General features: G+C 38.1%; 1 protein-coding gene across 1 annotated transcript; it reads right to left on the bottom strand.

Annotated features, from left to right (window-relative positions):
• Nucleotides 1-29: 29 nt before the first annotated feature.
• On the bottom strand, nucleotides 30-26,342 carry LOC120528059 (killer cell lectin-like receptor subfamily G member 1). Its single transcript, XM_039752049.1, has 8 exons — nucleotides 26,211-26,342; nucleotides 22,548-22,646; nucleotides 15,752-15,994; nucleotides 7,809-7,901; nucleotides 4,178-4,222; nucleotides 1,470-1,612; nucleotides 711-832; nucleotides 30-620 (listed from the first exon to the last, which is right to left on the bottom strand). The coding sequence occupies exons 2-8, from the start codon at nucleotides 22,642-22,644 to the stop codon at nucleotides 491-493; spliced, it is 873 nt and encodes a 290-aa protein (XP_039607983.1). The 5' UTR covers nucleotides 22,645-22,646; nucleotides 26,211-26,342; the 3' UTR covers nucleotides 30-490.
• Nucleotides 26,343-27,715: the final 1,373 nt, after the last annotated feature.

Consider the following 27,715-nt stretch of genomic DNA (forward strand, 5'->3'; position numbering starts at 1 on the left):
CAGCGACCACCAGGAGGAAATACAAAACTTAAAAATAAAAATCCTAAAATGAAAAAGCAAACCTCACAAATTTTAGAAACTTTTCTGATAGACTCCTTCAAACAAACTGCAACAGCAGGCCTCCATTTAACTGACAAACAAGCACTTGACATTAATGTGTCTAAAAAGATGGCATCAGAAGAACTCACCAAGTTATTTAGCTCAATGAACATTGCCAGGGGGCTTCAGGTGTGCACTTTGTGAACAAAAATGTAGGCTGTGTTTAAAGCAAAAAACTATTTTTACTGTGAAATATCTTCAAACTTGCTCATCTGTGATGATTGGCTTTAAAGACAACTCTTTCATAATTTACCATCCAATTTTTATAGAGAAATTTCTTTTTGTTTGTCATTTAGACATTTGCTATTGTGAATTAGATAAGCAAAGTATAAATGTGACTATTGACAAGGACATTGCAAATAATAGGGGACACATTTTACCACATTTATTCTCATCCTGTGGAATTCTTCACTCTTCTACTCTTACAGATAAATTTGTTTTTATTTAAACAATCGGAAGCTTTGATGCCGTCACTTCTTATCATGGCACATCCTTGGGATGAGTGACTATTAGAAGTAAATCTGCAAAGAGAGAAATGAGTGACTATGAAACACCCTAAGAATTAACACAACAGGGATGTGTGATAAAAAGACTGAGAACAAGAAGGCCACCTCTGTGGATTAAACTGGGTACCATCCTCCCATTTCCAGACTGACCCAGTGGCTCTTTTCTTCAGTCCAATCCAGTAGCTGTCCTTCATTTTGTGGCTCCTCATGTGCTGTAAAACTGCGCCCTGCCGGAGACAGAGAGACGTCACATCATAATAGACTGAATTGCTGATAGTGAACACCCTGCTGCCAGTGTGTTTGGGTGAATGGCAGTAAATGAAGTGTGACACTGGAGTAATAGAGTGAGATATTGTGCCACACTGCAGTCTTATCAGTCTTCTGTGCCACATTAATCTTAATGTCACTAAACCATTTCATCACATAAACATCACTCTTTATGTCACCTTTTTTATTGACTTGGACTGCTCCACTGGAGCTCACTCTAACTGACATTTCATTGAAGAGATTTTTAAAAAACAAAGAGCACTGTGACCTTTGAGGCCTGTGGTGAAATAATCCAAACTCTGATTTATGAACTGGTGCTGCAAAGTCTTCAATTACAAATGAAATGTTGATCACTAATTGCATTTCTGCAGACCGCACACTGCTGGCCAGGTTTGATGTTCATACTTTTGATGACTTTTTATAATGTTTTCCTAAACATACTGCTCTGTGCGAGGAAGCAGAAGACAAAAGATGTTACATGAAAGTCATAAGCAAGACTCATTTCTGGCTGTACTTTTGTGTCTTGTTTTATCATAGATACATCAGCAACTTTCCCACACCTCAGCTCGATAATAGCACATCATGTCTGCTCCTTACCAACTCTTTTCGATCCTTAAATTCAACAAGAGGTATTTGATGCCTTGCACAGAAGTCCACGCTGGTCAACCATGTTTTTTCCACTACAGAGAAATAGTAATAGTGGTCTCCCAGTCTTGTGAAAAGGCTCTTCTTTAATGAATCTGCAAAGATAAAGCAATGTGGTAGAGTCAGCGCCTGTTAGCTTGTGTAAGCACAACTCCAGTAATGTTTCAGTATTTTCAGTTCTGAGAGGCAGTAAGCAAGAGAGAGAGAGAGAAAGTTTTGTTTCTAAAATTAATTATGGAATCTCTATATATATAAAATCCATTGTCTGTCTGTCTGTCTGTCTGTCCGCTTTTCACAAGAGAACTACTTAGCAATGTTCCCATTGATTTGTTTTACTCTCATTTTAGCATGGATTTTAACTTCACGGACTGACATTGTTTTTAGGATGATTTATTTCTCGAAAAGAGCAGTGCACTTTAATTTGAACACTGTTCTGTTTTGAGTGTTTTTTCATGAAAGCACTGAGAACCTGTAAGGCCGGGGTTATACTTCACGTGATGCGACACATGCTGCAGTGGACGCTCCTGCTACCCTAGTGTTGTCCTGTTTATATTTGCTTGTGTGCTTTATGTAAATCTGGAGGAATCTACCAGGTGGCAGTGTGAGATATTATCATGGTGAGAACAGGATCGACTTTGCTGCGTTATGAATTGCCTGGAACATCCATTCAATTCTGATGACACCTTATCACAATATCTCTGAAAGGATGTTTAATGACTAAATCCATTAGTCCAGGGATGTGTCCATTCTAGCTAGCATTGGGCACAAGGCAGAAACAATCCCTGGACAGGGCATTGCAAGGTGAATACAAGCACACACATACACTGGAGTCATTTTAGCGGCACCAAATCCCCAAATCTGCATGTCTTTGGAAAAAAATTGGAACACACTGTGGAAACCCAGCAGGAAAACATGTAAACTCCAGGCAGGTAATACCAGCGACGTGACTCCCTGCAAGACAGCAGTGCTACCGCTCTGCCACCATGTTACCCCCATGTGTGCAATTATTAATAGTATTCATTATTTAAACAAAATTATCAATTTATCTGTAAAATGTAACATACATATTTTATTGCATTTCTTTCTACAAGTGATATCAAGTATAAATCTAAAGATTCTAAATTTGCAGAGAGTTGGAATATCATACATTTAATGTGTTCTGCGTGGCGATCTATTGCTGCTTGCCTCTGCTTACAGGTTCAAGAAGCTTGTAGCGATTAAAAACGGATGACATTTATGACGGTCTGCTTTAATAATATAGTAAACTACGAGGTTAAAGTGGACATTTCGAGATTAAAGCCGAAATTTCCACTTTAATCACAAAACACACGTTTTCACCATGTCCTTAATTTTTTTCTCTGTGTCTCAAATACAACTCTGTGCATTATGTTACTGTTTTGAAGTTAAAAAAAAAAAAGACAGCACAAAAGATGGTATGTGAGACTTTTAAAATGTATCGTGTCATTACGATCGGGAATATGCGATGCTTGAACATAAAAGCATTATGAATGCATCTGTATGTCAGTATTTTGCTTCACCACATCGAACGATTCATCAAACATCGAAGCACGCACATCGATCCCGTAGGATCCGCATAGAGGCTTTCTGTCAGAGGTAGATAGTAAACAGAAACTCTGATGTCACGTTCCGATTTTTAGCACGCTGCGCCCACCGACTTTTTGCTGGTACTGCAACTCGCGCATTCGTCACTTTAATTTCTGAGGACCTGCTCAGAGGACGTGTGAAATGAACGCTGGGAACGCGTGGCAGCCATGATGTGGGCGCATATGCGTTCTGAGCGTGAAGTATAAACCGGCCCTTACACCTACCTCTTGCTTGGTATTGTGTCATCTGCCGGCTCAACAGTTATGTTATTGACAGTATTGGATTTAAGCAGAAGGAAGTGGGAGCATGGAACCAACTCGCACCGTCAGAAGGGACAATGCTACATACTGAAGAACTTTATTTTGTTTTGCCAGTTTATATCAGATAGCTGGTGTCACTTCTCAGAGAACTGACCGACAGGTCAGGAATATCTTTCCCATTAGCTGACCGGTGAGGCACTTCATCAAGTATTCATAAGGTGTGCGTGCACACATACTGTATAAAACACAACATGTTTTTGTCAATGTTAAAAAAGAAATTTGCAGTACTCTTTGTTTCTCCTAATGTAATCGGAGCCCTATACTGCACTCACATTGCAATAAGAGGACCTAATGAGAATGAAGCAGCTTTTGTTAACCATAAGCTGTTATATTCCATTAATGCACAAGTCATCTGTGATGCCATAAGGTGGCTGAGAAACCTTGTGTCCTCATGGCCTGGGTATGCCCATGACTCATTTATTTTGAGGCAAAGTAGCTTAGGCATGGGATGGTGCTATATGTGGTGGCTGGCTTGTTGGTTAGGTTACTGAGTGTCTCAGAGCGTTTGCAACCAATAGTGAAGATATCATCAGAAGTCTCCAATAGGTCAACTCGTAAAACATAAAATGGATTCAGAGATAGAGGATGTGACTTAGACATTGGAATTAAAGGTTTGTGAGTCAAGCACCAAAGAAAAAAAAATTAAAAATAAATAAGTCAAAAAATAAATTAGCAAAGCAAGAAGCAAAGAAATAAATAAATAAACTTGTTAATTATTAAAAATAATTGCTGTACCATTGGAGTTCAATGTATTTCTTCCACCACCACCGCTTTTGCTGCCTAAGATCAAAAATAACACACATTTAGTTGGTTAACCAGACTTGCCCTACACAGGCTTGATGAGTTCAAACATAGTGATGATGAAGATGACATTTGCAACCAGCAGCTAAAATATTTCACCATACAATAATGGCACTATAAACTTAGAAATGGAACTCAGTACAGAGGAATGAGTGCAGGCATGGAAACAATTAATAACAAACATCCATATCAATCTCAAAAACTCTAGTACATATTTTAAAGAACTTTGTGTTGAATCAGTTCAAATCATCAGTGAGTATTACTAGAGTAATTAACTACCAAAATAAGTGCCCACTGGGGCACTGCTGTGCCATACTAAAATCCAGAATGACACTCAGATACTAAAAACCAGCAACAAACTGTTTTTTGGAATTACACTCAAAAGGGAAACAAGCCATTCAGGGGTCTGACTATACAAAATACAACAGGGTAGAACCTGCATACCTGCCTCTTCCTTCTCATCTCAGTTATAATGTTATTCAATACTCCTCAACCACCTTGTCAGGTGAGACATTGTCTGCTCTTCACTTTTATTTCCAAGCTCAGAGAAATCAAAGGTCCTTTTAAAAAAGACCTTGGAAGCACTGGTCATCCAGTTTCCATTCTGCACAAAACACGGAAGCATAGAGCTGTCCCTTTAAAAGGCTATGTACCCATAACTGTGGCCCAGGACATGCCTACCGCTTTCTACTGTTTTTGAAAGGCTTAGAGGGACTGACCACTGGCTTAGTGACCTCCTCCAGAAGCCTTTAATGTGAACACTTCCGACTTCCAGACAGTACAATAGCATCACGTTCAGGTAATCATCCAGACTAACCACAGGGAAGCTTCTTGAAATTAATCCAGGCCTTTAGCATATCATGTGAGACATCAAATCCTGGATAGGAGGAACAAAATCCTTGCATTGCACCTCAGTACCCTGCTTTCTTTCTCAAGTTATACCATACCAGTAATGGCATACTGCATGATAACATGCAGTGAATACACTTGACTTGAGCATTCCTAGTTTTCCTCCTCTTTCTCTGTCTCTGTTTATCATTGGTTTGCTCAGAGGTTGATGTGCTTGCGGCTTCCTAAGCACCTCTTCTTTACTCCACCCTAGTGGCCTGCTGCTTCTCCTTTCGTCGGCATCTTTTCGCGTTAAAACTGATTACGTTAGTTTTTGTGTTGCAATTACTTAGTACATTTAATTTTTCACTTAATCTGGCACTTAAGTCTTCAGTCTGCTTCAAGAATGATTAGTGAAGGTGGTAGGGAATGAGAAAGGCGCCCGTACGCATGTGCCGCACGGCCGCCCTGCTGCGCATTGCTGAGAGTTGATTCTACAATAAAATAAAATAAGAATAAAAAGAGTAATAAAATCATCGCCCTGAAACTGGATAGTAGATGTCACGTAGTATATGTGTACCAAATTTCAAGTCAACAGGTGAAACGGTTTACGAGCTACAGGTGATTTAAAATCCTGGACAGACAAACAAACAGCCACAGTAGCGTATTATAGAAGAAGATAAGAAATTCTGCACAATTAAAATTTTAGAACTGATGTATAAACTGTCTTTACAATAGCTTTAAGGTACTAATGGACATGTCTTAAGATAACTTAAGATGACATGAAGCAGACAATAAAAAAAATGGAGGTTATGTAGTATGACTTTATACAGAGAAATATGGTACCGTCATATTTGTCACTAAAGGAAAGCACTTGCATTAGTAGTTTTAAGGGTTTGGAGTAAACACACAGCCATCATCTTGTCGCAGCTTTTCTTTCTTCTTTAAAAGTAAGTTATTCATCTCCTTCCAATGCATCCTTCCCAATAAATCTGTCTCTCCTTTATTCACATCCTGAAAGTTTTCTCTCCTCTTATTGACTTTATTCATCGAATTGTCTCCGAAATCAGAGTTGTTTTTTTTTTCCTCTCATTTCATTCCTACTTCCTCCTTTTACCTCTCCTCAGGTCATACTTTTGTAATGTCACTCTTATCATGAATCTCCCTTTCCATCTTCCTTCTTCATTCATTCTCTTGTTTCTGCTTTCATATTTTCTCCAGTCATTTTTGATTCTCTATCTGAATGCTTGACCCGCTTACTGCTGTGAACGCGGCTGATCACCAAGCTTTATGAAATCATCTGGTGAGCTGTCCAGTATTGAACTGAACTGAATTTGACCTTCTCCACCTGAAAGTCCTCCTTCATCTCTTGCAACAATCATTCTTCTTTTGTGACAAATCCATTCCCTGCTGTCTGTGCCTTATTGTGTCCCTCAACTGTGTCTCCCCTGTCAGTTTGCTGCATTACTTTTTAATATGTTTGTGGCTTACTTGAGTTACTCTGTCCTCCTACATGTTCTACTCATATGCTTGTGACTAGAAATGAGCCAAACAGGTAGGATTCATGCCACTGCAGTTTAGCAAAAATGGCACTAAAATATGTTCTACATATGATTTTGCAATTATGAAGCACTACACTTACTAAAGACTTTTGGGGTTTTACATTTTATTTTTGGTTTGCGGTGATAAAGAGTACTGCATTCAAAAGCATTGTGCCTTGTGTTCTTTCTTACAGCTAAATAACTTTTACAATAATGAAAAAAATGTAGAATATGAATATTTTAAAATACATTAGAATCAATATTAATATATTTAAAAATGTGCTGCAATATATTTCAAAAATAAATATAATATATTGTCATATACTGCAATATTTTGTGTGAGAGAGCCCCAAACCCAAGACACAGTATAACACCAGACGTTATATGAATAAAATAAAAGGGATTTATTCACACAAGCACCATTAAACAAAATCCCCTCTCCAGTAATAAGCCACAATTATACAGAACAAATAAATTCTTTCCCCTCTCCATTTCCTGTTGAGTGTTTCCTGCCGCTTCTCAACTCTGACTTGATTCACGTAAGGCAGCGGGCTTCCTTTCAAACCAAACCCGGTAACTGCTCCTGGTCTCCTGTTCAGGTTAGGTTTGTGTGGAAACCAGGGCAGTCTTCCCCAGCAGCTCACAATGGTGGTCTCTAAAGACCCTGACAGAGCTGCATTTCCAGACCCTGCTGGTGTCCTGATCAGGTTTAGGTCAGAGGGACACTGCCATCTGTCATGTGGAGGAATGTTCTGCACATTTGTAATGATTACAAACTGCCTGAAGAAGGGGCCTGAACTGCCTCGAAAGCTTGCATATTGCAGTCTGTTCAGTTAGCCAATAAAAGGTGTCATTTGGTTGACTTCTTATTGCACCCATAATGCACACAACACCCTACTACTACAAACATTTGAAGTACAATTGGTTACATTTCTTTTGTTCTTCCAATTGGAGCACAGGCAGGTAAAGTGACTTGTTTGTGGCCACACAGTCTCAGTAGTGGGATTTGAACCAAAAACTTCAGGGTTTGAAATCCAAAGCCTTAATCACTACAGCATACTGCTATGTCCTCACAACATAAGTCTCTCCAGTGTCAATGTCCTAAACAGAAGGCACCAATCGTTTGTGAACTACGTGGAACATTAATAGGTTGACAAAACAGGATATAATAATTCTAGAAGGATCATTACACTTACCTCTCACCAACAGATAGATCACTACACCAATCACTATTGTGAGGATTATGAGGAGCATAAAGAGCTTACAGCAAAATGAGGAGATTCCGTGCTCTATAGAGGAATAGAATGGATATTTAGTCATATTAGTCAAAGACACCAAATGATAAAAATAAAATAACAAATGGGTACACTTTCTAAAATATGACCATCACAGATTTTTACAACTATAAATACCAGGTACCAGACATCAGAAATCTTTATTCTGCAGATTGGCATAATTAATAATTAAATTATAAACTAATAACTGAGTAGCAAAGCTTCAACAACTATTTATTTAAGTAAAGCTGTAGTCAAAGTTCAAACTGAGACTAAACCAAATATTCAATGATGCCAAGACTCCTAAACACATCAATGTCAAATCTTTGCTCCTTGGTTGACATAAGTCTCAATCGGTCTTCCACTTGAATGGCATTCTATGATTTTCTAAAAATCAAAAATGACAAACAAAACAAAATGTTAGGTTTTCTTTGATTTTTGTTTTATCGAGTGTTTCTGTTGCAATGATTTATTGTTTTAAAATCTGACAAATACTTTATTTAAATAAAGCTCCAGGGGCGTTGCATCCTATCTTGTCAACCCTGGACGTAAGGCAGGATGCAGCTCTAAAAGACAATTCACTTCAAGGCCCACCCAATCATACATGGGGTCAATTCAGAGACATCAGTGTACTTAACCTGCACGCCTTTGGGATTGTAGAAGTAAAACCAAAAGCAGATTAAAGAGGGAAGGTCCAGACTACACAAGGGAAAAACTATTCACAGGGTTTGAAAATAATCCAACTTTCAGCCTTTGCTTGGTCACTGATGACTTTTGCTTTCAGTTCCATCTACTTAATGATGGGCAGTGAATGCTGGGATGTTTTAAGAGACATCATTTTCTTATGTTTTTTCTTTGTTCTTTATAGATTCTGATTACTCTTTATTACAAGTACTTCAGCATCTCTGGTGTGCTAACGTTCTAATATGCTTCAATAATCTTGAGCTTCAGGACCTCATTAGTCTTACGCAGTGGCTCTTTATTGTTTCTTTCTATAGTATACAAGGAAATCAGTATATCATGTCCATTATGGTCTTTATCATCTTTATTACTTCTATATTTCTAATAGTAAATTAATTTCTTTAATTAGTCTTATGGTATATGTTGTTCATTCCTTGTCATTTTCTCATTTCTAGTTACAAATTAAGTCCTTCTTACAGTGTGGCGGTGAATGTTATGTTTTACTTATGCAGTACTAGGGTGTTGTACCGTGTTAGCCATTATGGATGTAATGAGAAGTCAAGCTTGCTTATGCACAAAGATTTACCATGTTGTTTGTTTATTTCACGGTCTCTTTATAGCTGGAACAACTTCATATGTGTTAGACATGTTGATTTTAAGGCCTTTCAATTTTATGCATTTTTATTATTGAATCACTATATGTAATATAGTATATGCACGTGTCCTCTTTAAATTCTAGAACTGTGGGATATGTTTTAGAAATTTTGTTCTTTATTTTGAATTGATTATCTTCTGAATTATTACTGTATAAATGTATTCTCTTTTTACATCCAGTATAAGTGTGTGTTTTGAGAGTTTGTGCTATGTCAATGACTTTTAGCTGTACCTATCATTCCCTCTAAAGGACTACACGGTCTAAGTGAGAATCTTTTCATGTCACGATAATATCTCAACCTGAATATAGGACCACCATCTCCAGCTTAGCATGGCAACCTACCACTGGTTCATTATCACTAGCACTTTCCAAGTTATTACACAACCTTGGGGTGGTTATTGATAACAAGCCACATTGACACATTCACATTGACACATTGATTATAAGCCACACTGATCACATTGCAGCTGTCTCTCATTTATACAGATTCACTTTGTATAATATAAGCAAAATCAGACCATATATTATGAAATACGCAGCACAACTCCTGGTGCAGGCTTTGTCTGGGTTACTGTTAACTTTTTACTCTCAGGAGTACTTGCATGCTCTACCAACTTGCTGCCGAAGATACAAAATGCAGTGGCACATCAGGTTCTTCAACCAGCCAAGACAAGCTAATGGCACTCGTCTTTTCAGGTTGCTACACTGGTTCCCTGCAGTGGCATGTGTTAAGTTCAAATCCTTGATGATTGACTACAGAGTAGTTAAAGGGTCAGCATCTATGTATCTGGAGACACTTGTAAGATTCTATGATCCTTATCACGCACATTGGTCTGCTGATGAACAGCATTTGGTGACGCCACCTCAGCCCGGCTTCACATCTTAATCTAGATTCTTTTCATGTGTAACAACTCTCTGTTGAAATGAGCAGTCTATCTCAATCCGAACTACTATCTTTATCCTACATGGATTAGTTGACTCCCTTCTTTTGTGACTATCTGTCTACTTGGTAATGGCTTTGATAGGTTCTTAAAGATTAACTAGTTTTGTTGTTTGTTTGAAGCTCTTCACTTGATTATGTTGACATCTTTTGGATAATAGCATCTAAGTAGTAGTTCTTCAGATTTTTGTTACTACGCAAGTATTTCTCCTTTTAAAAAAGTTGATTTATTATTTGTCTCTATGACATAATCTGCCCCATTGCCTTGGTGAAATTTGACTAGAGGTTATTATGCATATTGTTGTGTTAGGCAGTTTATGTAAATACTCCATCCACTGCATCATCTATAATGTCACTGACATGTGACAAAGGAAAAATACAAAGAAAAAAGCAAACAAAAAATGATAACACAGATATAAAACAATGCATTTAGTACAAAAATGTACTTATAGATTCTGACATTTCCAGTAGCATAAATTTGTTTAGGTCAGACTTTGTTTTATTCTCATGAATTGCTTTAACATTGCCATTTCCATTCCTATCTCTGTGGAAGAAACACCTCTGAAACGACACCTCAGCACTTTAGAGCAATCAGGTGCATCTCAGGACTTGAGGACATTTCATACTCTGACAGCCTCATAGAAATAAACCTGTTTAGTCTCCTGTTAGTTTTGTATAGAGGAGAGTGTGTGGGGACTTTATTCAGGTCGTCAGAATTTTCAAAGGCATCAGTAAAGTAGATTCAGCCGAATCTTTTCAAGTAAATAGCAAGTTTCATGGACATTGATTGAAATTAAGTGGATGAATATTTAATTTGAAGCCAGGAAGCACTTCTTTATTCAAAGAGTTGGCAGAATCTGGAAAAAAACCACTAAGACATGGCATAGAAGCACAGATGTTTAAGAAGTATCGGAATGAGATATTGGGACAACTTAGCTATGACCTAAACAAACAAACTTGATGGACTGAATGGTCTCGTCTCATGTGTCAAATTTCAAATGTTCTTATATTCAATAATCTAATTTTAAGTACCAATATTCTTTGGGTGTTGCTTAGTGAAAAAAAGTCTTGTTTAGTAGAAACAGATATATGCTTGAAATTTTTAAACCAATTTAATTTTAACCTTTCAAGAACTTTAAGAGAAGACTGTCTACTTTATAACCATTGTGAAATGCATTGGACTGATCAGATATTTGAGAAGAACAAAGGCCTTTTATGAATGTTCTTCCCTGTGCCTGCATTTAACACCTCTAATCTCTAATAATTATGAGGCAGTCAAATGGTAAAGTACCAGGGGGTAATTAAAAGAGAATGCCATGTTGTGGCATTGTTCAGATGTTTGCTTCATTGTCTTTCCAATTTTCATCCTAGCCAGTGAAAATATATATTTTTCTATTATTGTTATTGACAGAAAATCCATTTTAGTAGTGACCCACCAGTTACTTATACTGACTGATAAATAACTGTGCCACCACCATCAGTACTCCAGATGTGGTCTATCTAGTGTATTATATAGTCTAATCATAACGTCCCTTGACTTATATGATATCACCTAATATTTTACAGTATTTGCCTTCTTAATTGCTTCTGCACCTTGCTTAGACAATGAAAACTTTGTGCCAACGTAAATCCTAAATCCATTTAAAAAATGTCGCTCTAAGCTTTGTTTTTGTCAACTATTGTAGTTGCCTGTTCAAAAAAAAAACTAAAAGATTGGTTTGGCAAGATCTTCCTCACAGTATTCAATATACGGTATATACTGTACAGTATCTGGTGTTTGTCCATTTCAAATTGGTCCTATATAGGTATGTGTGTTGAGTTCTGTGACAGATGGGGTCCCTGTGCCCTGAGACCATGTAGTGGATTAGACAGAACTGAGAATGTTTGTGGATGTCTCCTTGTTAAGATATTACAGGGTGTTCTTGTGGTCAACATGATATTTGTGTTTTTAATTTATGTCATTTTATGATTTAATTCAGCTATACCTTACTTTTAATGCTTTTTAAAGCTCTGTACCTGTAAGTGGAAGTGTACTGGACAAGCGATATGAAGTGAAACGAGTACAATAATAACATTATCTTAAATCAATCAGCCCCCAGTGGTTCTTTCTGTTTCTGTAAAGCCTAACTGCATTTCAACAGTAAGGTTATTCTTTTACTCACAATTGACTTCTTCAGGTAAGTCAAAGTGCACTGTTATATCCTCCTTTTCATCATTTTTTATTTCCAACCAGTCCTTAAATTTTAAGGTTTGCTTCAACAGATAGCTTTAACACTAGAATTACCAGAGCCTACGAAAAAACTCGTAATTCCGTCCCACCTTAAACTGCTTCTTAAATCCCTTCACACCTCTCCGACAGCGCCCTTTGTCTTCTAAATGTGCTGATAAAGAGAAGCTTGGAGCAGCCGGCTATTCCATCCCCCACCAATTTAGAACGTGCACGAACTTCTCTCAGCTCATGCCTTGATTGAGTATCTGGGAGTGAAGTGGAGTTTTAGAGTGAAATAATAGATCGTTGTTTGGAACACACGCATTTCATGTCTGTTCCGTTTCTACAGTAATCTGTGTCAACACATTGTTAAAACAGAAACTTTTTTTATATTCTAGTAGTAGATGACAAAATGTAGGCATAAACTATATAATGTATGAAGCCTGAAGTCCAAATAGCAAAGAAACATTTTCACAAGAATAACACAATTGCACTTTTATTCAAACATATAACTGCAGAAACAAAAGCCGCCTTAACATGCGACATTGACACCAGTTTACTATAACTGACTCCGTGGTTCAATAGATACAGCCCCGCTTGGGAATCAAGGGTCACGGGTTCGATCCTGCCCCTCCCTTTTGAGAAGTAAACTGTTCTTAGTCTTACTGTTTTAGAAGAAAAACATACATTTGATTTCAGTCTGTAACAGCCGGTGCAATTTATGATCTTTGTAAAGGTTAGCTTTTTTTTTTATTCACTTTTCACTCTCTCAGTCGCGTTCAGAATCAATCCATACAACCCCATCTGACACGGCTGTTTTCACTAAAGACGCGCTATAGCTCTGCAGTGTACCACGATGCATACTAACGCCCCCGGTTCTGACACACAAACGCTGGCGAAGCTGCCTTCTTCGTATCTCACCGTCACTTGCTTTTCTTTTATTCAGTTTTATTGAGTGTTCCTGCCAGTCCCGCATGTTGCTGTATGCTTTTTCTTTTGCACCCAGGACATGCAGAAGAAAGAATGGTAAAGACCAACTTCGGCGCTATATGCAATCATCAGACACTCCCCATCTGCCCGTGTCGCTCAAACACAGGAACATATATTGGTGTAAAAGTATAACAAAAGTGCACTTTTATTCAAGTGCACTTTTTCCATCGCCTTTTCCTGTAAGAAGCAGTGTACACACTTCTCTCTATGCTGTGGTTTCTATTACACACCTGAAAGAAAGACAATATATGTGAAAATATAATCGCACTAATGCAATATTATTTGAAAACGAACAGCGTCAGATCGGTGTGAATTTATGCAGGAACTGGAAATTCTCTGATGCGGACCTTCCCCCAGGGAAGAAAGTACAGTGTCAGGTGCTCATTCAGTGTAATAGAAACCATAGCACAGAGAGGTGTGTACACGGCAACAAGTACACGTGTCGTAAATGTAGGAAGGACGGTCCTTGGGTGTGTGGGAACTGTTAATATTTGAATGTGATGATTTTATATAGCACGGAATGAAAATCTGCACTTCTTAGCATTGCACCATGCAAGATGTCGTATCAATCGCCTACTGTATCTTGCTTTCTTTTTTCTTCGGTTATACAGGTAGTTTTGAATAAAAGTGCACTTGTTTTGTTTGCAAATGAAGTGTCTGCGTGCACTTTTCGTGGCATTACACGTGTATTTTTGAGCATGCCCGTTTGAGCAGTATAAAAGTATTGAAAAGTATAACAAAACAACGGGCAGATGGAGAGTGTCTGATGATTGCATATAGCGCCGAACTTACTGCTCTTTACTATTCTCTCCTCTGTGCCCTGGAGTACAAAAGAAACAGAATACAGGCGCGCTATAGCTCTGCAGTGTACCACGATGCATACTAACGCCACCCCCCATGTTCTGACACACAGACGCTGGCGAAGCTGCCTTCTTCGTATCTCACCGTCACTTGATTTTCTTTTTATTCAGTTTTATTGAGTGTTCCTGCCAGTCCCCGCATGTTGCTGTATGCTGGATATGTTCATATGTATTGTCTCTTTCTTTCAGGTGTGTAATAGAAACCACAGCATAGAGAGAAGTGTGTACACTGCTTCTTACAGGAAAAGGCGATGGAAAAAGTGCACTTGAATAAAAGTGCACTTTTGTTATACTTTTACACCAATATATGTTCCTGTGTTTGAACGACACGGGCAGATGGGGAGTGTCTGATGATTGCATATAGCGCCGAAGTTGGTCTTTACCATTCTTTCTTCTGCATGTCCTGGGTGCAAAAGAAAAGCATACAGCAACATGCGGGACTGGCAGGAACACTCAATAAAACTGAATAAAAAGAAAAGCAAGTGACGGTGAGATACGAAGAAGGCAGCCAGCGCTTGTGTGTCAGAACCGGGGGGGGCGTTAGTATGCATCGTGGTACACTGCAGAGCTATAGCGCCTTTAGTGAAAACAGCCGTGTCAGATGGGGTTGTATGGATTGATTCTGAACGCGACTGAGAGAGTGAAAAGTGAATAAAAAAAAAAGCTAACCTTTACAAAGATCATAAATTGCACCGGCTGTTACAGACTGAAATCAAATGTATGTTTTTATTCTAAAACAGTAAGACTAAGAACAGTTTACTTCTCAAAAGGGAGGGCGCAGGATCGAACCCGTGACCCTTGATTCCCAAGCGGGGCTGTATCTATTGAACCACGGAGTCAGTTATAGTAAACTGGTGTCAATGTCGCATGTTAAGGCGGCTTTTGTTTCTGCAGTTATATGTTTGAATAAAAGTGCAATTGTGTTATTCTTGTGAAAATGTTTCTTTGCTATTTGGACTTCAGGCTTCATACATTATATAGTTTATGCCTACATTTTGTCATCTACTACTAGAATATAAAAAAGTTTCTGTTTTAACAATGTGTTGACACAGATTACTGTAGAAACGGAACAGACATGAAATGCGTGTGTTCCAAACAACGATCTATTATTTCACTCTAAAACTCCACTTCACTCCCAGATACTCAATCAAGGCATGAGCTGAGAGAAGTTCGTGCACGTTCTAAATTGGTGGGGGGATGGAATAGCCGGCTGCTCCAAGCTTCTCTTTATCAGCACATTTAGAAGACAAAGGGCGCTGGCGGAGAGGTGTGAAGGGATTTAAGAAGCAGTTTAAGGTGGGACGGAATTACGAGTTTTTTCGTAGGCTCTGGTAATTCTAGTGTTAATAGTTGATAGATAACACCCTTTGACACAGAAAAGTAGAACATTGTGCTATAATTTTAATGATTTATAGTGGTTTTATATTTTTTCCGTAATATTTTTAGATGTTTAATATTTCCAAAAACATTGATTCCTCGCAATTAACACAACTTGTGTCTTAAAGCCTAATGACCTGGCGTGACACTCACCTTTGGCCTCAGTGTCACTGACCCTTCCTTTCTCTTGGTTGTCTTCTGTCTTCAGGGATGAGCAGACCACTCTTTGTTGAACAGTCTCATATGTTTGCTCCTCTTTCATGGCTTCAGGTTCTAAATATACCAACCTTTCAAGCTCTGGCCTTTCTCTCTTTTTCTGGTCTTGTGTCTCTAACGATGAGTAGACCTCGAGTTCCCTTTTCTGAAGCTCTTGGTAGGTATACTCTTCTATCCTGTCTGCCAATTGTGAAGAAACAGACACTGAGATACAAATTGAAAACATTTTTGGAGATCTTTTAACTAAAATGTAATTAGTTAGTTAATATATCTGTAGTACATCCTTTCCCATTTAGTTATAGAAATATGGATTCTTCAAACTGAGCAAAATCAGTTGATGTGCTAGTAGTGTGGCAGAGGATATTATAACCGATTTCTCTCAGAGCACTTTAATATAATTTAGTAGTAACCCAAATACTTCCATTAATATGTCATTAGTAGTTTTAAATTCAAGACTGCCCTAGAGAAATAAATGTTTGCCCTAAGTGATTTACTGTAAGTGCAGGGCATTCCTAGTAGGTGTGATCTAGCAATGCAAGAACTTGATGGCAATGATAATAACTTGGACCTTGTCCTGGACAGCAGAACGTAATTGTAAGTTATTAATCTGGAAAGTGTAGTATATCCATTTCTAAAGCTCTGCTTGATAGCCAGGGACGTTTAATCTGTAATAGCCTGGTCAAGTCAGACAGCTAAGGTTTGCTTTGTGTTGCATTGTCCCTTTGTCACAACTCCTTTCTTCTTATTTGTTTCGTAAACTACAATATTTTTTAAATGATATATTATTTTCTATTTTCTGTGCATATGATTTTGAACAAAGGGACAATCTATGCAAGAGCAAAAAAGTTACAGTATATCACTCTCTTATTGCAAAGGCAAGCAGAGTTGATAGCATCTAATCTCAAATACTAGAAAAAAAAGGAGGAAGTGCAAAAAACAGAAAGTATAATTTACTAAGAAATGTAATATATGGTGTTAGTTAGATGCCAAATAAATTAACTTTTGTAGGCATTCCTCTTTGTGACTTTTCTCCAAGCAGTAAAAGGGACAACTAAGGAGGTACTGAGAGATTTGAAAATTGAAGAGGAAGAAGTGCTGCTTGGATTACAAGTCAAACAAATCAGCAGGACCACATAATATTAATCCTCAAGTGCTTAAGGAGGCTAACAAGTACATATATAAACCATTGATGCATATTTTAGGAAGTTGCTATGCACTGGGGAAATTCCAAAGGACTGGAAAATGGCAAATATCATCCCATTAAATCAAAAGGGTGATTGAGCAGATCCAATCAACTATAGGCCAGTAAGCTTAACATGAATCACATGTAAATTAATGAAAGAATTGTATGAGGAAGCAACAAAATGATATGATGAAAGTGGAGCATATGATATTAGTTATCTCGACTTTCAAAAACCATTTGCTAAGGTGCCACATGAGAGATTGGGCATCAGACTAAAAGAAGTGAGAGTTCAGGGTGTTTTTGTGTATTTGGGTACAGAAGTGGCTCAGACACAGGAAACAGAGGGTGATGGTGCAAGTAACCTTATCAGAATTGGTTGACGTTAAGAGTGGCGTTCACAGGTATCAGTGAAAGGAGCCGCTGCTATTTTTCATATATATAAATGATTTGGATAAGAATATAAACAACAAGCTGGTTACTTTTGTTGATGATAACGAGGTAAGAGAATTAGCAGATAATTGAGAATCTTTTAAATCATTACAGAGGGACTTGGACACAATATACTCTTGGGTAGATCAATACTATCAACTGCCAGACCACATTCAGAAGCAATTAAGAGCAGAATATTAGGTTATATAGCGCCTTGATTTGTGGAGTACAAGCTAATGGCAGGTTATGCAGTGGCTTTATAATGCACTGATGAGGCCTCATCTGGAGTACTGTGTGCAGTTTTGGTCTCCAGCCTACAAAAATTACAGAAGAGTTCGGAAAATCCCAGAGAACAGCAACTTGGCTGATTCCGGGTTTGCAGGGGATGAGTTATGAGGAAAGATTAAAAGAGACAAGCCTTTTCAGTTTAAGCAAAATGAGATTAAGAGGTGACATGATTGAAGTGTTTAAAATTATGTGGAGGGAATTAGTACAGTGGATTGAGACTATTACTTTAAAATGAGTTCATCAAGAAAACTGGGATATAGAAACTTGATAAGAGTAAATTTCGCACAAACTTTACTTTTTCTTCACATGGAGAAACACAAACACATGGAGTAAGTTACCAAATAGGGTGGTAGACAATAGGGCTTTAGGGACTTTCCAGCTAGACTTGATGTTATTTTGGAGGAGTTGGAAAGCTTTGTTCGGTTTGTTTGTTGGGCAGATCAGTTGCTCCTAACCGTTCCCAAGGCACGTTTTAAAGCTCGTGGTGAAAGGGCTTTTTCCGTCTGTGCACCCAGGCTCTGGAACTCCCTACCCTTAGTGGTTAGGCAAGCCGCCTCAGTCGCCACATTTAAATCATGCCTAAAAACACACTTCTTCACATTGGCTTTTAATTCTTAACCTGTCTCATTTCCACTTGCTTCTTCCTATTTCTCTATTTTATTGGGTCCTTTGACCTGTTTTTAGTATCTATGTTTTAATTCTTTCTTAATGTTTGTTTTTAATATTTTGTTTTTAGGCCTGCTTCTTTTCAACTGTATAGCACTTCGGTCAGTTGTAATGCTGTGTTTTTAAGCGCTCAACAAATAAAATGGTATGGTATGGGTTGAATAGCTTGCTCTCTTCTGGACTTTTCTAATATTCTCATGTTCTAATATTCTTTTCTTCTCCATAGATTCAAGATGCTATCCAGTGAGGGCACCCCAGCCATTCACATAATGAGATTCTCTTGGAGGATGGCATCTCTTTCTAAAAAAACAGAGTCCCATATGGCAGAGCTTTTGGATCCAGACCCGCTCAAGACAGATGATAATTTTGAGAAACCACAGTGGCTAAAAAGTCATGCATTTGTATCTGGTTTTTGTTGCATCATTGCACACTCATTTGTGTTCTTTGTTTGGGACAATGAAAAATAAACTGGGTGGCTCAGCTGGCACCCCAAGTTTTCTTTAATTCTCCTCTCCATCATTTGTACCTCGCTATATACATATATATTGTAATAGAACAATTAAAAAATATTTGCTATCTCCTGCCCTACGTTTACCATCTTCACCTTTCCTCAGTATATGCATGTGTCTGAGCTTTTCTTTACTAGTACTCCCTATCTCAAATACATTCCCCTAAAGCCTGCTTCTCAAATTCTGCCATTATTTTCAGGGCAGCTTGCTCAACCCATGTCCGCTTTTACACTTGCTGTCTTTAAAGGTGACTTTCTTTATGCCCCTTATACCATGTCTCCTCACACTTGCACTTGCTCTTTTGTTGCATCACCGAAGACAAACTGACCAATAAAATTGCTCAGGAGGATTGGACACACAGATCTTTGTACTTTTTATGTAGTAGATATAATAAAGATAGTACTGTATGACGATGAAGACAAAGTGGCCGGATTGACAGGAAAATACCTTTGTACCCGGCCAGTATGAATGAGTCAAGAGTAGAGAACGGTTCCATTCTCCTTGTGCCAGGTGACAGTGGTCCTCATATGACAACCATCGGGACAGCAGCAAGGGTGCTTGGGAGATGGAGTCTGGAAATGAGGAGAGTGCGTGGGGACTTTATTCAGGTCATCAGAATTTTCAAAGGCATAAATAAAGTAGATTCAGCCGAATCTTTTCAAGCAAATAGAAAGTTTCATGGACACTGATTGAAATTAAGTGGATGAGTATTTAATTTGAAGCCAGAAAGCACTTCTTTACTCAAAGAGTTGGGGGAATCTGGAAAAAAACACCAAGGCATGGCTTAGGAGCACAAATGTTTAAGACGTATCGGAATGAGATATTGGGACAACTTAGCTATAACCTAAACAAACAAGCTTGATGGATTGAATGGTCTCCTCTCATGTGTCACATTTCAAATGTGCTTATATTCAATAATCTGATTTTAATTACCAATATTCTTTGGGTGTTGCATAGTGAAAAAAAGTCTGGTTTAGTAGAAAGAGATATACTGTATGCTTTAAATTTTTAAACCAATTAAATTCTAACCTTTCAAGAACTTTAAGAGAAGACTGTCTACTTTATAACCACTGTGAAATGCATTGGACTGATCAGATATTTGAGAAGAACCAAGGCCTGTTATGAATGTTCATCCCTCTGCCTGCCTTTAACTCCTCTAATCTCTCTCTGTGTTAAGTAAGAACTTTTTATGAGGCAGTCAAATGGTAAAGTACCAGGGGGTTTTTAAAAGAGAATGTCATGTTGTGGCTTTGCACAGATTTTTGCATGATTGTCTTTCCAATTTTCGTCCTAGCCAGTGAAAATCCTTTTTTTGTTTTTTGTTAGTGACAAAAAATCCATTTTAGTAGTCACCCACCTGTTACTTATACTGGCTGATACTACAAGTTGTCTGTAAATATACACATACAGATGGACATAGTCAATACAGAACAGGGCTTTAATGTCACTAATATGGCTTCTATTGTCACCCCAGGTTGGAGAAGAAATGCCAGACAATGATTGATGTCCCTTCTAATCCCACCACTTACAGGCCACCCAAATACAGTATAAGGGTGGTCACAACAAGAAGACCTCCATTTATTGCTAGGATGTCAGGCTGAGCTGACCTCCTCTCTCAGGCATTACCTAGTGATTATTCGCTATATTCTCTTGCTTCATTATTTTTAACATCCTTTGTTGAAAATTGAAAAATAACTGGAACTTCAAATGTTTGACATTTCCCTGTGCTCTTGAGTTGCAATACATACATTATTATATTATTTACAATACATTATTATGCCTGTAACATATAATATACAATGGTGTGAAAAACTATTTACCCCCTTCCTGATTTCTTATTCTTTTGCATGTTTGTCACACAAAATGTTTCTGATCATCAAACACATTTAACCATTAGATAGATAGATAGATAGATAGATAGATAGATAGATAGATAGATAGATAGATAGATAGATAGATACTTTATTAATCATTAGTCAAATATAACACAAGTAAACACAAAATGCAGGTTTTAAATGATGGTTTTTATTATTTAGGGAGAAAAAAAATCCAAACCTACATGGCCCTGTGTGAAAAGTAATTGCCCCTTGTTCAAAAATAACCTAACTGTGGTGTATCACACCTGAGTTCAATTTCCGTAGCCACCCCCAGGCCTGATTACTGCCACACCTGTTTCAATCAAGAAATCACTTAAATAGGAGCTGCCTGACACAGAGAAGTAGACCAAAAGCACCTCAAAAGCTAGACATCATGCCAAGATCCAAAGAAATTCAGGAACAAATGAGAACAGAAGTCATTGAGATCTATCAGTCTGGTAAAGGTTATAAAGCCATTTCTAAAGCTTTGGGACTCCAGCGAACCACAGTGAGAGCCATTATCCACAAATGGCAAAAACATGGAACAGTGGTGAACCTTCCCAGGAGTGGCCGGCCGACCAAAATTACCCCAAGAGCGCAGAGACGACTCATCCGAGAGGTCACAAAAGACCCCAGGACAACGTCTAAAGAACTGCAGGCCTCACTTGCCTCAATTAAGGTCAGTGTTCACGAGTCCACCATAAGAAAGAGACTGGGCAAAAACGGCCTGCATGGCAGATTTCCAAGACGCAAACCACTGTTAAGCAAAAAGAACATTAGGGCTCGTCTCAATTTTGCTAAGAAACATCTCAATGATTGCCAAGACTTTTGGGAAAATACCTTGTGGACTGATCAGACAAAAGTTGAACTTTTTGGAAGGCAAATGTCCCGTTACATCTGGCGTAAAAGGAACACAGCATTTCAGAAAAAGAACATCATACCAACAGTAAAATATGGTGGTGGTAGTGTGATGGTCTGGGGTTGTTTTGCTGCTTCAGGACCTGGAAGGCTTGCTGTGATAGATGGAACCATGAATTCTACTGTCTACCAAAAAATCCTGAAGGAGAATGTCCGGCCATCTGTTCGTTAACTCAAGCTGAAGTGATCTTGGATGCTGCAACAGGACAATGACCCAAAACACACCAGCAAATCCACCTCTGAATGGCTGAAGAAAAACAAAATGAAGACTTTGGAGAGGCCTAGTCAAAGTCCTGACCTGAATCCAATTGAGATGCTATGGCATGACCTTAAAAAGGAGGTTCATGCTAGAAAACCCTCAAATAAAGCTGAATTACAACAATTCTGCAAAGATGAGTGGGCTAAAATTCCTCCAGAGCGCTGTAAAAGACTCATTGCAAGTTATTGCAAACGCTTGATTGCAGTTATTGCTGCTAAGGGTGGCCCAACCAGTTATTAGGTTCAGGGGGCAATTACTTTTTCACACAGGGCCATGTAGGTTTGGATTTTTTTTTCTCCCTAAATAATAAAAACCATCATTTAAAAACTGCATTTTGTGTTTACTTGTGTTATATTTGACTAATGGTTAAATGTGTTTGATGATGAGAAACATTTTGTGTGACAAACATGCAAAATAATAAGAAATCAGGAAGGGGGCAAATAGTTTTTCACACCACTGTAAGCCTTTAGCCACAGGTACTGTAAAGCTCTAATATTTTTATTCAATTCTATACTATTGTTATTTTTGACCTTGTCCTGGACTTATTACTTAAACTTGTATATTAATGAAGTTTTCAAGCAATTATTTAAAATATTGCGAGTTACTGAAAGATAACCAGAAGTACCATTGCTGCTCTGCTGATCTGATGCTGGGCCTTTCTGTTGACTTCTTAATTGTCCACTTGACTGACCATCTTCCACTTGGGAGTAAGTGACCTCCATAGCTGTTTGATTAAAGTAAAGAAACAATTTTAATAATATTAATAAATCAATGTGTTTTTAATAACATTCCATTGCTCTTGAATGGGATGAAGCTGAAACTTGATATATGTAAAGAAAATGAGCAGTCATCAAGACTTCAGACTGAAGAAAGACAAGCTATTTGGTGTATATTTATAGCTAAACAAATTATACAGAGAGAGAATCACAAGCACTCTGTGAATGAGAATCTTTACAGCAAGATCCATGATTAGCTGTTTGGACAGATGACAAATGATTAAAACATGCCTTTTCTTTCATTTCTAGCCAACAGCCAGGTAAGACTGCACATTTGTAATATTTACATGATGAACAAAAATAAAACAGTTTGAGCCACTTAAAGCACTCCTATTAAAAGATAAAATACAAAAGTAAAGTCCGTGTGTTAAAATTCATAGATCATGAAGTTAACATCTGATTATGACTGACCACAAATGTCAAAATGCCAATGTAATTGGTCATGAAAATAAAGAAAACACATTGAATGAGGAGGTGTGTCCAAACTTTTGGCCTGTACTGTATGTATATATATATATATATATATATATATATATATATATATATATATATATATATATATATATATATATATATATATATATATATATATATGTGTGTGTGTGTGTGTGTGCAAAACTCTATTGGTCTCAGTAGAGAAGTATATTCCTAAATAGAAAATGGCCAGAGGCAAAATAATTGTACCTTAATAAAAGGCAAAGCCCTCACTGACTCACTCATCACTAATTCTCCAACTTCCCGTGTAGGTAGAAGGCTGAAATTTAGCAGGCTCATTCTTTACAGCTTACTTACAAAAGTTAAGCAGGTTTCGTTTCAAAATTCTACACGTAACGGTCATAACAGTCGAAAACGGTCGACAACGTCCGCCATGTTGAACTTTCTTATTTATGGCCCCATCTTCACGAAATTTGGTAGGTGGCTTCCCTGTGCTAACCAAAATCGATATACGTACTTATTTCGGAGGTATGATGCCACTGTCAGCCGCCATATTGAACTTTCCAACGTCACTAATTCTCCAACTTCCCGTGTAGGTAGAAGGCTGAAATTTGGCAGGCTCATTTGAGTCACAGTAACCCCTAAATTCTTCCCATTTTTCTCTTTTAAAGCACCACTTCACAAAATCTATTTTTCTCTTTCTATGAGAATAATTTCTTTTTCACTAAAATAAGAAAATGATCACCACCTATTGTGTATTTGCTAGCTGTACCGATTTAGTAGTTCCCAGCCAAACTACTATTTAACAACATTAAATCAATATAAGCATGTTTTATTTTCCCTTCATTATCCTTGCATCTTTACCATCATTTGAAAAGACCAAATTTAAATTTTCCCCAATTTCCTCTATTGCCTGTCCATTTTCATCTTTTTTCTCACTATGACATAATGTATAGTAAGCATTTATGTCAACACACCAGATAATTGTTTCTTTATGGGATCATATGAAATTTTACAAATGAGAGGAGATTATTCAAGTCCACCAAACTTGTTTGTTAAGCTAGTAGTTAAACTGTCCTAATATCTCATCCATATGCTTAAACTTTGTCAAAGTTTCTCTTTCTACTCTGTGTGTCGGTGGTTTGTATCAGATTTCCACAACTATTTGCCTAAAGAAGTGCTTTCTGGCTTCAGTTTTAAATTCACTTCCACTTTTCCGCTGATGTCCTTGAGAATGTGATTCACCCCTAAGCCAAAAGATTATGCATTTAATTATCATATTCATCAAGGCTCCAAAACCCTTACCAAATCCTACTTTTCCTGCTGTTCTTTTTCTTGTTTTCTGATTTGTTCTGTGCCACCACCATCACCTGATCAGGGCACCATGAAGTCCCTACATTGATGGATTGAAGGCCAGATGTCCACAAGACCATCATCATCTAATTCTTTCACATGAAGCCTATAAACCATGAGGGCTGATTGAGATCACTTATATTAGGTAGAATCGGGTCTGGGTGGTCTCGTGGCCTTGGAACCCCTACAGATTTTTTTTTTTTTTTTTTGTTCTTTGTTTTTTCTGTCCTTCTGGCTATCGAACCTTGCTTTATTCTTTGTTATTAAGTATTACTTAATCTTATTTTTATTTTTCTATTTTTTATAAACATTTCTTTCCTCATCTTGTAAAGCACTTTGAGGTACATCATTTGTATGAAAATGTACTATAGAAATAAATGTTGCTGTTGCTGTTGATAATTGCCGGATCAACTTTATCAATGCTTTTAAAGATTTTGAAGACCTGGGGGCATGGGGTCCCCACAATGTCTCCTCTGCGCAAGACAAAACAGGTTTAAATTTCTAAGTCTGTCAGAGTGCAACATGTCCTTAAATCGTGGGATACTTTTAATTGTTCTCTGCACAGCCACAACTGCTGCTATGTCTCTTTTTTAACTTCCAACAGTACTCCAGATGTGGTCTATCTAGTGTATTATATAGTCTAAGCATAACATCCCTTGACTTATTTGATATCACCTAATATTTTACAGTATTTACTTTCTTAATTGCTTCTGCACCTTGCTTAGACAATGAAAACTTTGTGCCAACGTAAATCCTAAATCCATTTTAAAAATGTCGCTCTAAGCTTTGTTTTTGTCAACTATTGCAGTTGCCTGTTCAAAAAAAAAAAACTAAAAGATTGGTTTGGCAAGATCTTCCTCACAGTATTCAATATACGGTATATACTGTACAGTATCTGGTGTTTGTCCATTTCAAATTGGTCCTATATAGGTATGTGTGTTGAGTTCTGTGACAGATGGGGTCCCTGTGCCCTGAGACCATGTAGTGGATTAGACAGAACTGAGAATGTTTGTGGATGTTTCCTTGTTAAGATATTACAGGGTGTTCTTGTGGTCAACGTGATATTTGTATTTTTAATTTATGTCATGTCCTGCGGTGGGTTGGCACCCTGCCCAGGATTGGTTCCTGCCTTGTGCCATGTGTTGGCTGGGATTGGCTCCAGCAGACCCCCGTGACCCTGTCTTCGGATTCAGCGGGTTAGAAAATGGATGGATGGATTTATGTCATTTTATGATTTAATTCAGCTATACCTTATTTCTAATGCTTTTTAAAGCTCTATACCTATAAGTGGAAGTATACTGGACAGCGATATGAAGTGAAACGAGTACAATAATAATATTATCTTAAATTGATCAGCCCCCAGTGGTTCTTTTTGTTTCTGTAAAGCCTAAATGCATTTCAACAGAAAGGTTATTCTTTTACTCACAATTGACTTCTTCAGGTAAGTAAAAGTGCACTGTCATTTCCTCATTTTCATGATTTTTTATTTCCAACCAGTCCTTAAATTTTAAGGTTTGTTTCAACAGAAAGCTTTAATAGTTGATAGATAACACACTTTGACATAGAAAAATAGAACATTGTGCTATAATTTTAATGATTTATAGTGTTTTTTTTATTTTTTTCCATAATACTTTTAGATGTTTAATATTTATATATAAAACACTGGTCCCTCACAATTAACACAACTTGTGTCTTAAAGCTTAATGACCTGGCGTGACACTCACCTTTGGCCTCAGTGTCACTGACCCTTCTTTTCTACTGGCTGTCTTCTGTCTTCAGGGATGAGCAGACCACTCTTTGTTGAACAGTCTCATGCATTTGCTCCTCTTTAATGGCTTCAGGTTCTAAATCTACCAACCTTTCAAGCTCTGGCCTTTCTCTCTTTTTCTGTTCTCTGGTTTCTCTAATGATGAGTAGACCTCAAGTTCCCTTTTCTGAAGCCCTTGGTAGGTGTACTCTTCTTTCCTGTCTGCCAATTGTGAAAAAATGGACACTCTGAGCTACACATTGAAACACATTTTGGAGATCTTTTAACAAGAATTTAATTATTTACAATTTTAGTTAATTTATCTGTAGTACATCCCTTTCCCATTGAGTTATAGAAAATGAATTTGGATTCTTCCAGTTGAGCAAAATCAGTTGATGTGCTAGTAGTGTGGCAGAGGATTTTAGATAGATAGATAGATAGATAGATAGATAGATAGATAGATAGATAGATAGATAGATAGATAGATAGATAGATATCCAGATATCCAAGTGGGAGAGGGATTGGTGCAGCATACAGATGATGGCATCCTCCGCTCCCACCTTCTCCTGGTATGTGAACTGCACAGGGTCGAGGGCGTGGCGGACCTGTGGCCTCAGGTGGTGAAGCAGCAGCTTCTCCATGGTCTTCATCACATGTGACGTCAGAGCAACAGGCTCATTCAGCTCACTAGGACATGATACCTTTGGGACTGGGGTGATGCAAGATATTTTCCAAAGCCTCAGGACTCTCCCCTGTTCCAATCTCAGGTTAAAGATGCATTGTAGAGGACTCCCCAGCTCCAGCACACAGGCCTTCAGCAGTTGTGGCGATACTCCATCTGGACCCACTGCTTTGCTGGCACGAAGTCTCCTCAGCTCTCTGATTACCTGGGCTACTGTAATTGTGGGTTGAGGGAAACTCTCTCCTATGCTGGTATCAGCAGAAGGATGAGTGGAGGGTGCAGTACTCAGAGGTGAGAGTTGGTTAGGGTGGTCAAACCTGTTGAAGAAGTTGTTTATCTGGTTTGCTCTGTCCACGTCTCTCTCAATGGTGGCACCCCGCTTCAAGCTGCAGCCAGTGATGATCTTCATCCCATCCCACACTTCCTTCATGCTGTTATTCTGCATCTTCTGCTCCAGCTTTCTCCTGTACTGCTCCTATGCCACCCTGAGCTGGACTCGGAGTTCCTTCTGCATGCGCTTAAGCTCATGCTTATCACCGCCTTTAAAAGCCCTTTTCTTCTGGTTCAAAAGGCCCTTGATGTCACTTGTAATCCATGGCTTGTTGTTAGCATAGCAGCGTACTGTTCTTACTGGAACTACAATGTCCATACAGAAGTTGATGTAGTCAGTAGTGCAGTCAACAACCTCCTCAATGTTCTCACTATGTGATTCCTGCAGGATATCCCAGTCAGTATTTCCAAAGCAGCCTCTCAGAGCCTACTCTGCCTCAGGGGACCACTTCCTGAATGAGCGTGTGGTT

The sequence above is a fragment of the Polypterus senegalus genome, chromosome 4, assembly GCF_016835505.1.
Source record: "Polypterus senegalus isolate Bchr_013 chromosome 4, ASM1683550v1, whole genome shotgun sequence".
NCBI lineage: Eukaryota > Metazoa > Chordata > Cladistia > Polypteriformes > Polypteridae > Polypterus > Polypterus senegalus.

Bases quoted from the DNA above. Each gene is read 5' to 3' on its own strand.
- LOC120528059 (XM_039752049.1), bottom strand. From the start codon at position 22,644: ATGGAGGTCACTTACTCCCAAGTGGAAGATGGTCAGTCAAGTGGACAA. The intron at 1,613-4,177 runs GTACAGCAATTA...TTATCTTTGCAG, and splicing joins AAATACATTGAACTCCAATG to ATTCATTAAAGAAGAGCCTT. The intron at 621-710 runs GTGGCCTTCTTG...CTCTCTTTGCAG, and splicing joins ACCCAGTTTAATCCACAGAG to ATTTACTTCTAATAGTCACT.